At 39.3% G+C, this 16,269-nt stretch overlaps 1 protein-coding gene across 1 annotated transcript; it reads right to left on the minus strand.

Annotated features, from left to right (window-relative positions):
• Nucleotides 1-2,593: 2,593 nt before the first annotated feature.
• Nucleotides 2,594-7,924, minus strand: SMIM28 (small integral membrane protein 28). The gene is made up of 2 exons (XM_046006357.1): nt 7,710-7,924; nt 2,594-3,595 (listed from the first exon to the last, which is right to left on the minus strand). The coding sequence occupies exons 1-2, from the start codon at nt 7,818-7,820 to the stop codon at nt 3,179-3,181; spliced, it is 528 nt and encodes a 175-aa protein (XP_045862313.1). The 5' UTR covers nt 7,821-7,924; the 3' UTR covers nt 2,594-3,178.
• Nucleotides 7,925-16,269: the final 8,345 nt, after the last annotated feature.

Consider the following 16,269-nt stretch of genomic DNA (forward strand, 5'->3'; position numbering starts at 1 on the left):
GGAATTGAATTGCCTACAGCTGGATATTAGCCTGGTGGCTTCAGGCATGTACAGAAAATGTTGGGTTATAAATGATGGTTCAAAGCTTGAGTTACAGATCTAGTTTCCTCTCAGCCTGGAACCTTCCATCTATCTACAGTGAATTCAGCTGTGTTTTGTGACCTAGTCACATCAATGAATTGCTTTCAGCCTTGATTTTACATTAGAATCACTTGCTTTATTTCAGTTAAATTGGCCTAGGTCGGTCCTGGTATTGGTAAGTTCAAGTAATTCTACCATGCAACCGGGGGTTAAATCCACTGTGCTGTAGCAAGGGTCAGTAAACCTTTTCTTTAAAGGACCAGATAGTAAGTATTTCAGGCTTTAAAGGTCCTTACAACCTATGTTGCAACCACTTAAGTCTGAAGTAGCAACCATAGGCAAGTGAGCACTAACTTGTGTTCCAGTAACTTCATTTCTAGACACCAGAATTTGAATTTGTATAATTTCACACATCACAAAATCCTTCTCCCTTTGATTTTTTTTTTCACTATTTAAAAATGTAAAAAACCATTCTTGTCTCCAGGACGTGTAGTAACAGGTTGCAAGCGGGATTTGGCTCGTGGGCTGTACTTCGGCAACCTCCGGTTAGGAGTTTATCTGCTGCTTCAGTTTGGTTCTAGAGGAGAAAATCTTTCTTCCTCAGATCACTGATATATTTTAAAGGAGTCCTATCATTGACTAATTATTTATTTATTTTAAAAATTTACTCATGTATGCATGTATGTATGTATGTTAGCACGCAAGTGGGGGTGGGAGGTGGCAGAGGGAGAAGCAGCCTCCCTGCTGAGCAGAGAACCACACGTGAGGCTCCATCCCAGGACCCTGGGATCGTGACCTGAGCTGAAGGCAGGTGGTTAACTTATTGAACCACCCAGGCATCCCAGACTAAATCTGGAGCTAATTGCCTCATGGTTGCAAGATGGTTGTAGCAGCCCCAGGTGCTACATGAGACATATTAACATCCAGCAAAGATGCACAGTGTTTCCTCCCGTGTGTGTGTGTGTGTGTATTTTTTTGTTTTTTAATGAGGCAACCTTTTCTAGAAAAATTCTCTCCTGCACTTATCTCCCCTTAGGTCCCAAAGATCTGATCAGTGCCTGGTAGAGGAATTGAGATCACTGTGATTAACTCTCATGATGCCTCCCCTGGCGTTGGGAGGGATCTGGTCTGTCTTATACAAGTGGCCTCAGGATCCCAAACCAAATCAGGGTTCTGTTAGCAAAGGAGGAGGAATGGAGGTTAGCAAAGGAGTTGGAGAAGAATAAACATAGTTTCACCCAGAACTAGATCCTTAGGATTTTAAAAAAAATAAAAATTTGAAGAAGGCTCTCTGCTGAGCTTTTCATTTCCATTTGTTTTATTTACTTCCCTTAATGGCCACCAGGGAATTTTTCAGTATCATTTTCTTGAGAGAAATTTTATTGATCTTCATTCTAATAGCTTATATTTTGCATTAGTCCTTAAAGATACTATTATTTCTCTCAGATTCTATTTAGAAATAAATGTGTCCTATTTGGGCTTACTTTGTTATCTTCCTAAAACCATATCACATTATGTATCTAGCATAAAACTGCTTATGTAAAAAAGTAAAAAAAAAAAAAAAAAGGTTGTGTTCATTTTTACCCATCAAAGTGTCGCCTGGTTTTTGTCTTATGAAAACAACAACAAAAGAAGAGTTTTACCAACAAAATTAGAGTATCAAATACAAGTTCTAGAATCATCCACATCACCCTCCTGCTTCCTCTAATACCTCCAAGGGATTTCTGATCTGCATTCCGTGTGGTAAAAGCCGCACCTCTATCTCCCCATTTGAAAATCATGGAGGGAAATTTGTATCCCTTCCAAACTCAGCTGGGCTCCTCCCACTGAGCTCCTTGATGCCCAGCCAGGAGCATGGCCTGAAATTCCACACTTGGCAATTTTCTTAGAACGTCCGGTGCAATGGAAGGTGCTCTAGCCCAGAGGGGAGAGGCTTCTCATCCCAGCTCTTGATGAGGTATTTAGTTTCAGACAAGTTACTTAACTTCTCCTCATCCTAGTGTTGATACCTGTAAAACAAAAGTTTGGGCCATATGATTCATGAGGTCCCTGTTAGAGCTAGTCTAGGTTTCTCCTTCCTGTGTGATCCAAAATTTTGACCTTTGCTTTCCAGTGTTAAACCAGTATCTACTCTGCTACTGCTGCTTGGTGTAGGCCACACAGTTGCTCATGGTGTCCCCTAAGATATTGTCCCACCGTAGCACCGAGGGACAAGCCGTGATGCTCTAGCGGGAGACTGTCCCACCTAATAGCCGGGTCCCTTTCCCATTTTAGGAGGCAAATTAGAACACAAGTCAGCAAGGGCTACATCAGGAAGGAGATAATTTTGGAGAGCTTTATTAGTTTTTTTTTTTTTAAGATTTTATTTATTTATCTGACAGAGATCACAAGTAGATAGAGAGGCAGACAAAGAGAGAGAGAGAGAGAGAGAGAGAGAGAGAAGCAGGCTCCCTGCTGAGCAGAGAGCCCGATGCGGGACTGGATCCCAGGACCCTGAGATCATGACCTGAGCCGAAGGCAGCGGCTTAACCCATGGAGCCACCCAGGCGCCCCTAGAGCTTTATTAGTTTTTTAAAACTAAAATGTCTGCAAATGTCTGTCCGTATCTTCATTCTTAATATTGAGCCCAACTTTACCATTTTTTAACCACACAACTGACCACTGCAGCTCTAGAGATATTTTCCTTCTAGAACTCCTCCCCAGCCATCTTGAAGCCCTCACATAAAAGTGAAGCCATAAAACCCTGAAGAACATGCATAGGAAGAACCACTTTATTTGGTGGCAAAAGCCGTTTCCTTTGGTTTAGCAGCGTTTCTCTTTTCCTTCAGAGCTCATCCGCAGGCTTACCAGTAATTCTAAGGGTTTCTCAACTCACATCGAAATTTCCTATTTTTTTCCTCAAGGGTGTTAAATATTTTAGACAAGCCTAGCCCTCCTCATGACAACCTAGGAGAAATTTTCCCTAAGGAACTTGAGAATGGTTAACCAGAATGATATCAGCTCGAAGCGCCCATTCATCCAGGAGTCTCTTAGGTCCAGAGGCCCCCCCGCCGCTCGCCTGGCCCGGCTGGCTCCGGGAGGGACTGCGAGCTGTGCTCTAGACTGTTCCCAGCTGCCCTGCCCTTTCTATCTGCTCCTCCCGGCCCGGGGAGCCCTCTTTACAGGGGACACCCGCCTCGGCCTCCAGAACCTCCGTCCCCCGGCGATCCCTGGTGGCCTCCTCGTAGGAAGGGGGCAGGCCCGTGGAGAGGAGGGCCGCCCCCCGGGGCACCGGGGAGAATGGGAAGTCCTGCTCGCTGCTCCCGGAGAAGCCCGGCAGGAAGTCGGTGGCCTCCTCTGCGGTGGGGTGCGATGGGGGGTCGGTGCTGAAAACCTGCCCCTGGGGTCGGGGGGCCTTGCAATGACGGTACAGGAAAAGCAGCATAAAAGCCAAGAAGAGCAGGATGGTCGCTGGAAGAAGGATGCACAGGAAGGGCTCCACGTCGTCTTTGGTGGAGCTTAACTTCTGGGTGTCCTGGAATTCGGGAACGAGGCTGGGTTAGGAGATGAAGAAAGACTTCTGCGTTCCTGAAGCTCCTCTCTTTGATCTTCTATTCCTATCCTCCTTACCCGCTCTGAAAACCACCATGCTCCTTTCTTTATGCCAATGGGCTTGAGCCCATGGGAAGTAAAGTAAATAGATGAGATAAAGGATGAATCCAGATGTCAAAATACATATTGACATCCTACCATAGCTCCCTGGAAGTGAACCAGGAGAGTGGGTTTTAGCTGGTCATCTCACCATGCATTCTTTGAACAAGAGCTCTTAATCCTTATGGACTTATTTTATTTAGAATTAGACCAATGATGTGGTATTACCACAAAAAGAATCCTATGGAACTTAAATTATTTAATTCTGGAATGAATTCTGACATTAGGTGTTCATATGCCATATTAATATTTGAAAATGAGTTGATCGCTGATGTTTATGATGGATGAGATTTTAAAATTCCTTCCATTTGTTTTTGCAATATTGCAAATTTGCAATATTTGCAATATTTGCAACTTTTGAACTCTTTATAGAAAAAGAATTGTAGGGGCACCTGGGTGGCTCAGTGGGTTAAAGCCTCTGCCTTCTGCTCAGTTCATGATCCCAGGGTCCTGGGATCCAGCTCCACATCGGGCTCCCTGCTCAGCAGGGAGCCTGCTTCCCTTCCTCTCTCTCTGCCTGCCTCTCTGCCTACTTGTAATCTCTGTCTGTCAAATAAACAAAAATCTTAAAAAAAAAAAAATTCTATTGCAGCCTAAAATTTCTCTAAGCGGCTGTGTAGTGATGATTTGCAGCTAAATTCCTGCAACATGCAGTTTATATCTGTTCAAGAGGGAAAAAAGCCTGAATTGAACAATAAAGTTTAATGAATCTTATATATAAAAAAAACACACCCCCCAAGAAAAAACCCTATCTAGTCTAGGGTATTATTACAGTAGATATGAGAAGATTTCTGCAATATCTGTGCTTTGAGAGTAGAAGTCATTGGTGGATTCTATCTGATATTAACAATATTTTTTTAGTTGTTAAGAGTACAATCTCCACAGTGTAAGCATATTTGGTGCTTTTTGTGATATTCATCATCTGACTTCACATCTCAGTCAGACTTCAATGCAAACATGAAATTAAATATTCCTGAAAGTTCAGAGATGCCTAGGTGGCTAAGTCATTAAGTGTCTGTCTTTCGCTCAGGTCATGATCCCAGGGTCCTGGGACCAAGTCCCGTATCCGGCTCCCTGCTTCTCCCTCTCCCACCCTCCCTGTTTGTGTTCCCTCTCTCACTGTGTCTCTCTCTGTCAAATAAATGCATACAATCTTAAAAAATAAAAAAATAAATATTCGTGAAAGTTCAGTAGTTAAAAAAAATTGCAGATAAATTTTTAGCAACCTAGGAGGTATTGATTTTACAATATTAGCTCACAAGGTAATGATGGTTCCTGACAGAGTAAAGAATGTAATCGGCATGAAATGATGCTTCAGCAGCAAGGCAGAGAAGCACCAAAAATACTGCCCCAAACTGCAGAGATCTTGCTTTAAATAAAGCTGCCAATAGTGAGGTATTAAAAAGCTTCTTATATGATGTGTACAGCAACAAATGTGTTTGGATGCACTGCTACAGAAGGAAAAAACCCTTGAAGCCTTACATTGTGTTTCAAGCAAACAACCAAAATACTAAGCTCTTTATCTACTTATTTAATATAAAATATAATAAAACTATGAGAGCCAGGGATCTCTCCTTGATTTTGGGGGGGGGGGGGTAAGGACAACTTTTGCTGTACTCTTTTGCTGAACTCTTTTTTAAAAGATTTTATTTGTTTATTTGACAGTGGCCATGACGTCTTAAGAGACTGGCTTATCTAGTGGTGTTGGCATTGTCTTCTTTTCTTACCAAAGAATTTACAATTATGTGTTCTGTTGATTCAAAATCAGATAGTTAATTTAGTATTTATATTGCCAGATATTTTGTCCTCGGTAAGATATGAGTTCAGATATTTTAGCTTAAAGTGCATAAAAATTAAAAGTGTATCTTGTTTTGTTTTTGTTTTTGGAAACCGAGTATCATTTTGGGGGGGTTGACAGCTCTGGCTTTGAACTCCGGCAGGACTTTCTAATACTTGTATGACGACGGGCCATTTATTAACCCCCATGGGCCGGGATTTCCTTCTCTATGAAATGGAAATTATATCTTTTTCGAATGGCTGGGATGACGATTTAATGAATCAATGTGTGTAAAACACTTGGTGAATAACAGATATGTATTTTTACCTTGGGAACTCACATGGTTAAATTTACTAGAAAATAAAATACTAAAAATAACGAAGTCTAGAAATTTATTGCTAAGGTTAGAAAATGCAGTGAAAATAAAACTAGCATTACTATGTTTACATTTGAATATATTTTTTCAGAAAAAATATTTTAGTAACAATAGATTTGATGTGTGTTGATTGTTGTTTTGTTTCTAAGTTATGGGTTCTTTCTGTTTTCTTATACATAATCTATCAAAACTGTTAACTTAAAACCTGTTGTGATATAATAGGACTTTGATTACAAAAGCTATAAGAATAGATGAGCTCATAAATAATTTACAACCATTAATAAAAAATCAAGTTGGACTCCAAAGCAATTTAACTATGTTTGGGCTTTTTCTCCAGATGAATTGTTAAAAATATTAAAGCTATTTAAACACTCTTCAACCTTGATAAACATGGATCATTATGCATGACTTAGTTTTCTTCATTCTCCATCAATTATATGGACGATAATAGTTTCTAAACAGTTGTGGGCATCAAATTTTAAATACTCTAAGTTCAAGACGCATAAAGAGAGTTAATGTTCTATTTAAAAGATTTTGTGTAATAGACCCTGTTGTTTATGGCTATGCCACTTATGGTATTATCAATATTAGTTGCATTTTTTTTAAATTAGTTGCCAAATTAGTTGCCACAGTCCCCTCCTGTAATCAGTATTTCCATTGGTTGAGTTAAGTTTATCCAAATATCAAGTGGAACTAAAAGACTTATCTAAGATGGCAAATTCGAACAATTTCTTGAGATAAGTCCTCTTGTGTTATCGCTTGTGTCCTCTTCTAGTTAAGAGAAGCACAGAGCAACGGGACAAATTTATGATGATGGTCTCCTTAATCTTCTCTTTTACAACTTCTTGTTATATTGGTTCAAGTTGTTTTGGATTTTTTTTTTTTTAATGCGGAAAGGATGTTTACTTTTCTAGTCAAATGTTATTTGTTTCATAACTTTTAATATTTTTGATACATATATTGACAGCATTCTTGTTCAGGGAATATTTTTCAAAATATTCAGGGAAGAGTATGACTGTTGAAGGATATAAAATCATAATTATATATATGCAATTATAAATGTTAAATATAAATAATATATAAATATATAAAAATATCTTTCTGTAAAAGGTAGTTTGGGAGAATGTAAATACCAACCTCATCAGTTGATTTTCCAGACAACAAGAAATTAGATTAATTTTCCTCTCTTTGTGTAACAGCAGTATCTCTCCTTTCCCTCCTGATCATGAAACTGAGTTCTTAGGTTTCTACAAATATTTTTCCTTTCTGCTGCCTCAGATTGAGGCTTCTTTGGTGATTTCCCAGACAAAGCAGAGCAGCTGCTGCGTTTCTTAGAGACAAAAACCTCCTTAACCCTCTACTACCCTGCCCGAGGTAAGATCCTTGGCTTCTCCTAACTCCTGGAAACACCGTCATTCTAAAGCCACAGGGAGCCTTTTTGTTATTGTGTAGGTAGACATTGCTTTACTGTACAAAGAAGAAAGTCCTAAAACCAAGGCATAAAGATTTGTTGGCTCCTCCCTTCAGGTGTTCTTTGATAAACTTGATCTAGGAGTTCTTGGAACATATTTGTGGCAAGTTTGACTTGAATCCATACTTGGTCAAAGAATACAGCTTTCCAATTACTTTCTTAGACCATGCCAGTCAGTGAACGAATATTTCTGTTCTACCCATAAAGTAAAATGTTGCTACTAAGTCTTAAGATCCTAAAAATATAGGCATAGTTGGTTTTAAAACTGACAAAGACACTTTGGGGAAGAAAAGGCTGAAGTCATAGATACAGACCTGCAGCTGGGGTTCCAGAAGAGGTAGGCTTGGTTCACTCGTTAACCACTCATATGTCCCTCTGCCAGCGTGGCCAAACTTCCTCCAGCTGCTGGCCATCAGTCCCCGCATGCTTCCATCCGACTGATGCACCGACCACCCTTCCACCTCGCCGCCCAGATTTCAGCAATACTGCTTGCTCTTGGCTTGGATCCAGCTTGGATGTGCTCGGCTGATGGCTGTTGGTAAACTTGTTCTCTGATGAGTGGCAACCGGCAAAAGAAACCAACCAGAGAGACCTCTCGGGGCTGGCTGTATTTAAATTCAGTGGCTCTGCATTTGTTTTTGTGGACTTTATCACTGTGAGGATTGGCATCAGATATCAGACACAGAATAGATTTCAGACAGAGACATTCTCTGCATTAGTGTTATTACAGCACAGTGGACAGTCTCAGTGAGTAAAAGCTGCTTATATTGAGATATAAATAAGACCCTCTCCCTTCCCTCACCACGTCCCTCTCCAGAGATAACAGCTCAGCAAGAAAAACTACCCAAGCTGAATTTCCTTTAATTATTTCTGGGTTCTATGATACAGAGAGAAGGGATATTTGGTAGAGAAGCAAGAGCCCTTTATAACATTTTAGTGAATTATTTAGATGAAAGTTGCTAATGATAAAGTTGTACAGCAGCCAGACGGACAATAGCTCAGATTGTTTGGAAGAAATATTTGCTGGTTTCGTTAAAAAATAAATAAAATCACCAATACTTATTGGTAATCTTGGGAACTTTATAAAATTATTTATAATAAGTTGAAAATAAGGAACTTTCGATTTGAATATTCACTGAGATAACTTTGGGATGTCTAATTCAACATATTTGTGAAAACTTGAACATTTAAGACCTGGTGGTTGGATTCTCTTTCTTTTAGTGGAGGAAACTTCAGTTTCAAATATTTATTCAATTCATGACAACTCAATATTGCAACTACCCACATCCTGATCTAAGCATCATTTCCATCCAAGCAGCTGTCATGAGGCTGAAAGAGTAACTAGAATTTTTTTCTAAGTTAGAATTCTTCCCCACTGGCCCATGGTGGCCCATGGATAGGTTTCGGGGATGGGTTAGTGAACTCACTTCACTTGAGATCCAATTTCTGAGGAGAAGCCATCGTTTTCAATACCTTTTCTTCACCCCCCCCCCCCCCGCTTTTTTTTTTAGGAAAGATACACATTTTTTTACTATGGCACATCAAGCAAGTTTTGGTTACATTAACATATTTCTGGATGTCAGTTATTTCAAAATTTATTTCAAATGTAATATACTTCTGAAAAAATGTTTCTTATAGAACTTGACAATGATTTGAAGTTCATATGGAATGTTTATCTAGCCAGAAGCATTTTGTTTTATTTTATTTTTTCAGTGTTCCAAGATTCATTGTTTATGCACCACACCCAGGGCTCCATGCAATACATGCCTCCTTAATACCCACCAGCAGGCTCACCCATCCCCCCGCTCCCCTCCCAAACCCTCAGTTTGTTTCTCAGAGTCCACGGTCTCTCATGGTTCCTTACCCTTTCAAAGACAACAGCCCTCCTTGATAGAGTTTGGCTCTTTGCCAAACTTTCTCATTTGTGATAAGTTTCCACCAAGTTTCCTAGCACCTGGATCAGTATCCTAGTGTGGAACCCTTTATCACTTCCTCCTTTTAGTTCTTGCCACGGAGTAAGTTGATTTGGTGCTCTCAGTTAAAATATTGCTTTGTCCCCCTGATGTGTTCCTATTTTAAGCCAGACCTGTATCCCCACATTGGTGTATCCAAAGCATCTGGCCATCAGTGCACTATTTTGCTTTTTTTGCACGTCTGTGGCTTTTGCCAGTATTGTCTCTTCAACTTCTCCTCCACTCTATTGACTTCAATACCTTCACTTCTTAAGAAGAAAGTTGCAAATCTGGATTAAAAGCATTAAATAGGCACATGTAAATGTTGGACCCTCCTCTAGCACAGAAAATCGGATACAAATTCCTGCTCTTCTGGGTATATTTTTGGGGACCAAGAGAAACAAATCAAACAAAGTATCAGAAGGTGATACATGTTATGGAGAAAAAGGAAGAGCAGAGTAAATGTTGAAGGGGAACACTTTTAAGGGGGAAGTCAACTATGACCTCAGGAAAAGTAATATTTGCATGAAAAGCTGAAGGATGCAAGTGATTCAGCCATGAAGTTATCAGATGGAAAAGCATTGCAGACTAAGGGAATAATCAGTGCAAAGGCCCTGAGGCAGTCACATGCCTGGCGAGTTCTCAGAATGACTAGAGGGTCAGGGTGGCAGGAGCAGTAAGCCAGGAAAAAAGTAGGATATAAAAGAGAATGAGGATATGTCAGAGATGGTAGGAAAGAGGGTTTATAGGGCATTGTAAGAATTGTGGCTTTTACTCTAAAATGTGGAGTTTTAAGCAGAGGAGTGATAAAATCTGACTTCCATTTTAAAAGGATCACTCAGGTTCATCTGTGTTGGAAATAGTATAGGGATTAGGGAAAATGGAGGGAGACCAGCTAAAGCCTCTTTTAATAATTCAGGAGAGAAATAATGGACCAGAGTAGTAGCAAGGAAGTGGTAAAATTCTAGACATATTTTAGGAAGAGAGCCAACAAGATTTCTGGAAGAACTGCAAGTGCTAAAACTGGGGAAACAAATCAGGGAGGATTCTGTTTTAGGCTTGAGCAATAGGAAGGATGACCATTGTCCTTTACAGAGAGGGAGAAAGACTGGATGGGGCAAGTTGTGTTGTGTTGTTTTGTTTTGTTTTCACACAAGAGGAATAAAGAGAGTTGAATTGGGACATGGTAAGTTTGCAGTGTGTGTGAGTTTGGGTATTCCAATTTGGAGTTCAGGAGTGAGGACTAGGCCACAGTCAATAGTTGAAACTCATTGGCAAAGAGATGGTATTTGAAACTACAAGACTTACTGAGATCACCAAGAAGGTGAGGGTCAATAGGGTGGGGAGATAGGGAGTGGCCAGTGAGGTGAAAGAGAACCCAAGAATGTGAGGTGTCCTGGAATCCAAAATAGGAAATGTTTCTAGAAGGAGGGCATGATTGTCTGTCTCAAAAGGTAGGTACTGTGTAAAGAAGTAAGGGGATGGGTGAGATTTACTACTGGATTTAACAAAATGAGCTTGGGGAAGGAGTGTCCTTGGTTATTTGGACAGGAGGAGTTTTGGTGGAATGGTTGGAGCAAAGCTTGATTGGAATGGTTGTAAGAGAGAAAGGGGGAAGCAGAATTGGAGGTAGTGAATATCAACAATCTTGGGTTATTTTTGCTTGAAAGGGGAGCAAAGGAATGATGTCATAGCTGGCTAGAGAAGCAGAGTTAAGACTTATATATTCAAACAGAACCAGTTAATAGATTATAAAGAAATCATCAATATATGTCAACCCTCAATAGTTCTACTTCTAGGAATTCATCCTGAAAAGATAATTTGATGAATACTCAAAGATAATATGTTGTTGAAAGATGACTTACCACACCTTAAATGTCTATAACAACAGATTTTTAAAAATTCCACAAAATACTTAGCTAATAATCTATCCACATATAAAGACAGATTATCACCTGAAAAGAAATACCAGAAAAATGTAAACATGTTTACCACATATTAAGGTGAACTTGCCAGAAAATTACATGTTTATTATAAATTTTCATGTCTCTACATATAGAAAAAAGTCAATGTTAACAATTGTATTTTTCATAATTGGAATTATGAGTTTTTTTTTTTTTTTTTACGAAACTATGGTTTTTTCTGCTGATCAACATTGGTCATTTTTCTGTGAATAGAGATATTCTACTTTCAAGAATTACCAAGACTTCTTGTTTTTTTGATTCTGCTGGTCTGTGGAGCAGTTGGACCCCCAGGGCAGTCTGCTTTAGTTGTGAGACATAGTTCATCTTCTGGGTCAATAATGGAGAAAAATCCCTGAGAACTCCTGGTTAGGGAAGATTGAAATGAACTAAAGATGCCTATAGAACAGTAGTAGGTCTTTTTTCCGCATATTTAATTCTAAGCTAGTAAATACATTTGAATTTTAGCAAACTGGCCAGTGCCCTTTCTCAGGATGCTATTATAGGAATTAAATAAGCTTATATTTGATTAGGAGAACTGAAAACTAATCAGTAGATGGCAGGCGGTGCTGTGATGAATCACTCTGCCTGAACCAGAGTTCCATGGAGACCAAGGGTTCACTTAACGGTCAGCAGATCTGGCCTTGGGTTTTGTTTGACTTTGTCCCTGATAATCTGGAAGGGAAGAGTCTTAAACAATGTAACTAAATCCGCTAGCAATAATGGACTGAGTGAGGAAGATATGCCAGAAGTGATTTTTTAAAAAAACTAAACAAGTATGGCAATAGAAAATGAAAAATTATTGCTTTGAAGTTTACTTTCGAAAAATATGAACACTTATGGAAATGGAAAATTTCCATTTTGAACAGAAGATTAAAAAATATTTTATGAAGCTTTAATTAACATAAATTAGAATCTTAGTGTTCTTATATGCAAATTCTGGTGAATCTTAGCGTAAAGATCTTCTGTGTTCTGTTTGATGAATTTTGACAGTTTTATTCAGCCTTATAATCACCACGTAAAACAAGATATAAAACCTTTCCATCACCAGAAATTTCCTTTTTCCTTAAGTCAACTATTTTTAAATTCCTGTCTACAATGGAAAAATAAAAATCTCAATTCCTCCCCCAGATCAAAAGCAGGATATGAAATGTATGAGCTTACTGTATTTTCTGGTTATGAACTTGAGTATCTTCAAGTATTTGGCCTTTACTTTTTCTATACCTGAAATCAAGGCAAATCTAGTGTACTTAAAATAGTATAATGATCACAAATGTTTGGAAATCAGATTGATATTCTTGAACTTAAAACTGGAACTAAGTAGGTAGATACATTTAGATTAAAAATCCTTATGTAATTTGTCTATGCATGTTTTCTTTATTCAAACATGTGACAGGGAATGGGTTAGCTGGGGTGGAGGAGTTCCAGTATTTAAACCCCGAATTGTCATATATTATTATATTATCTATTTTTTTCACAACTGTGGATTATAAGAATTCTTCTTAATTTTGCAGATTTGGAAATTAAGGGTTAAATAATATTGGGGGAAAATTTGCCAAGGTTTTTCTAGATTCTATAATTCCTGGAGCCAGATCTGGATGTCCCCAGGCCTCATTGTCTGCAAAGCAAAGCAATGATGAGGGCTGTTCCTCTTCTTCAACATGTAGCTGCCTGCAGCTTGGTGTGCAACTTAGAGCTGGAAAATGTTGTATGACTATAAATACGAGGGCTCTTACAAAAAATCAGTTGCCTTCAAACTCCTTTCTCTACCATCATTTCTTTTTTGAAGTGGTTTGCCTCTGTCACCATCAGCCCAGGCACATGAGGCTGGCTCCCATGCCATATACATGCTTTCATTAGTTCACAGGTTGTAGTCTGTGTTGAAATTGTCTGAAAGTCTTTCTTGACCTCCCCAATAGAATACAAACAATTGTCTTTTAAGTCTCTTCTTTGAATGCCCAGTCCAGGCGTGATGCGCAGTGGGCACTCAAAGGCTTTGGGAAGAATGAAGTTCCGGAGTCTCCTTTTACATGTAATCTCTATTGCTCTATTCAACATTGTCAGACGACATCACCAGAGGGTTATCGGATTGTATGTACTGGGACGAGGGGGCCTTTTGGGTTGACCTGGAGCTGCTGGAACTACATCTAGGTACTGGACTTTTTCCCTGCTCTGTGGAGGTCTCTGCTCAAACTCCATGGGGCTGGCCCTTGGGAATCTGTGGGTCTATACACTGTGCTGCGCTATTCACTTGAGCTCATTAAAATCTCCCGAAAGATGCTCCCAAGAACGTGCATTTAAGCAAGGTCACTTAAAATATCCAAAATGTTCTTCAGAAGATTTTAATCGGAGCCCCACATTTAGCAAGTAGTTTAGAGCAGAACAAATAACAGAAGTGGCATATGTTTGGGATAGGACAGCTCCTGAATAAATAGCTACTGTTGGCCATACAGAAGAACCTCTAGAACATCCATTAACTCTGATTTAAATACATGTTTTGAAGTCCTCGTTTGTATCAAGGTCTTCTCCCTCTGGTTTGGAATACTATCCTATGATAAATGCTTGATAGATCTGACCTCATGATTTAAAATAAGAAAAATCAATTCCAAATACATCTGGGTTGTTTTCATGTGAGGCCTGATCATGGAGACAATGTCTTTCCTTCAGCAAGCATTTTGGTATTTTTGAAATGATGATGTAATTAAAGCCACAGTGTCCAGGTTCCCAATATTCCTTCCCCTATAGACATCAGTCAGAACTTGTGCGAGTTTGCCCAAATGATAACAACAATGAAACCTGAATATCCCCTACCCCTCCTACAAACACACACTTAGGCGAGCAGAATGAAATCTTTGGTGGGTTTGTGATTCCAGATAGAATTATGGAAATTCTTTTCAGGGGCAACCAGTTGGCAGAACCATTTGGATTGTGTGAGAATTTTATTTATACCTTTATTCACTTTTTGTGGTTAATTAACCCATAGCAGTATTTCTGTTTACTGTCTCATTTCAAGAACTTCCATATGTACAAAAAATGGGCCTTTTAGCAACATTTCCACACACATAGATCTAAAATATTGTCCTGTTTATTCCAGATAGTATTTTATGGACAGACTTGAGCAATTTAAGGATATATTTTCTTTTTCTTCCTTCAAATTTTTATTTAAATTCTAGTTAGTCAACACACAGTGCAATGTTTGTTGTAGGAAGAGACTTCAGTGATTCATCACTTACAACACCCAGTGCTCATTGTAACAAGCACCCTCCTTAATACCCATCACCCGTCAGCCCACCCCCCACCCACAGCCCTCCATCAACACTCAGTGTGTTCTCTTTTTTTTTATAATTTTTTTAAATTTATTTATTTGACAGAGAGAGATCACGAGTAAGCGGAGAGGCAGGCAGAGAGAGAGGAGGAAGCAGGCTCCCTGCTGAGCAGAGAGCCCGATGCGGGGCTCGATCCCAGGACCCTGAGATCATGACCTGAGCTGAAGGCAGAGGCTCAACCCACTGAGCCACCCAGGCGCCCCATGTTCTCTATCTTTAAGAGTCTCTTATGGTTTGTTTCTCTCTCTCTTCCCTCCCTTCCCATATGTTCACTGTTTTGTTTCTTAATTTCCACTTTTGAGTGAAGTCATATGGTATTTGTCTTTCTCTGACTTATTTTGCTTAGCATAATATGCTCTAGATCCATCCACTTCATTACAAATGGCAAGATTTCATTCTTTTTGATGGCTGAGTAATATTCCTGTGTGTGTGTGTGTGTGTGTGTGTGTGTGCGTGTGTGTGTGCGCGCGCGCGCACGCGCCACACGTTTTTTTTTTTTTTTATCAATTCATCAATCAATGGACATGTGGGCTCTTTCCATAGTTTGGCTATTATTGATAGTACTGCTATAAACATCAGGGTGCATGGGCCCCTTCAACTTGTATTTTTTTATTCTTTGGGTAAATACAAAGTAATGCAACTGCTGGGTCATAGGAAAGTTCTATTTTTAACTTTTTGAGGAACTTCCATATTGTTTTCCAGAGTGGTTATACTAATTTGCATTCCCATCAACATTGAAGAGGGTTCCCTTTTCTTTGCATCCTAGCCAACACCTGTTGTTTCTTGTGTTAATTTTAGCCATTCTGACAGGTGTGAGGTGGTATCTTATCATGGTTTTGATTTGTATAAGATGTATTTTCTTTTAACACGAAGTTGGTCCTAAGTCAAGCTAACCAGAAATTAGAAGCTTCTGTTTATGTAGGCTACAAACACTGCATTCTAGTTTAACATCCAAAGAACACAGCACAGTTATACATGTCATTAGATGTTTTTAAGAGACTGGAGGACGAAAACAAGAGAAAATGCCTGACCTCAGGCAATTACCTCTTTTTCTCTTATTGTATTCTGGCATAATTAGTTTTTTAAAATTAACATATAATGTATTATATGTTTCAGGGGTACAGGTCTGTGATTCATCAGTCTTACACAACTCACAGCATTCCCCATAGCACATGCCCTCCCCAATGTCCATCACCCAGCCACCCCACCCCTCCCACCCCCCTTCCCCTCTTCCCTCCAGCAACCCTCAGTTTGTTTCCTGAGATTAAGAGTCTCTTATGGTTTGTCTCCCTCGCTGTTTCATCTTGTTTCATTTTTTCCTCCCTTCCCCTATGATCCTCTGTCTTATTTCTCAAATTCCTCATACCATGTGATGTGAGAGAGATCAAATAATTGTCTTTCTCTGATTGACTTATTTCACTTAGCATAATAGTCTCAGTTCCATCCACGTTGTTGCAAATGGCAAGACTTTAGTTTTTTGATGGCTGCATAATATTCCATTTGTATATATGTCTCACATCTTCTTTATCCATTCATCTGATGATGGACGTCTAGGTTCTTTCTACAGTTTGGCTATTGTGGACACTGCTGATACAAACATTGGGATGCATATCCTTCTTTGGATCAATGCATTTG

This window comes from Meles meles, chromosome 5, assembly GCF_922984935.1.
Source record: "Meles meles chromosome 5, mMelMel3.1 paternal haplotype, whole genome shotgun sequence".
In the NCBI taxonomy this organism is placed as follows: Eukaryota; Metazoa; Chordata; class Mammalia; order Carnivora; family Mustelidae; genus Meles; species Meles meles.

Coding starts and splice junctions, on each gene's coding strand:
- SMIM28 (XM_046006357.1), bottom strand. CDS start 7,820: ATGCGGGGACTGATGGCCAGCAGCTGGAGGAAGTTTGGCCACGCTGGC. Junction 3,596..7,709: donor TTCTGGAACCCCAGCTGCAG/GTCTGTATCTAT, acceptor CCCGAATTCCAG/GACACCCAGAAGTTAAGCTC.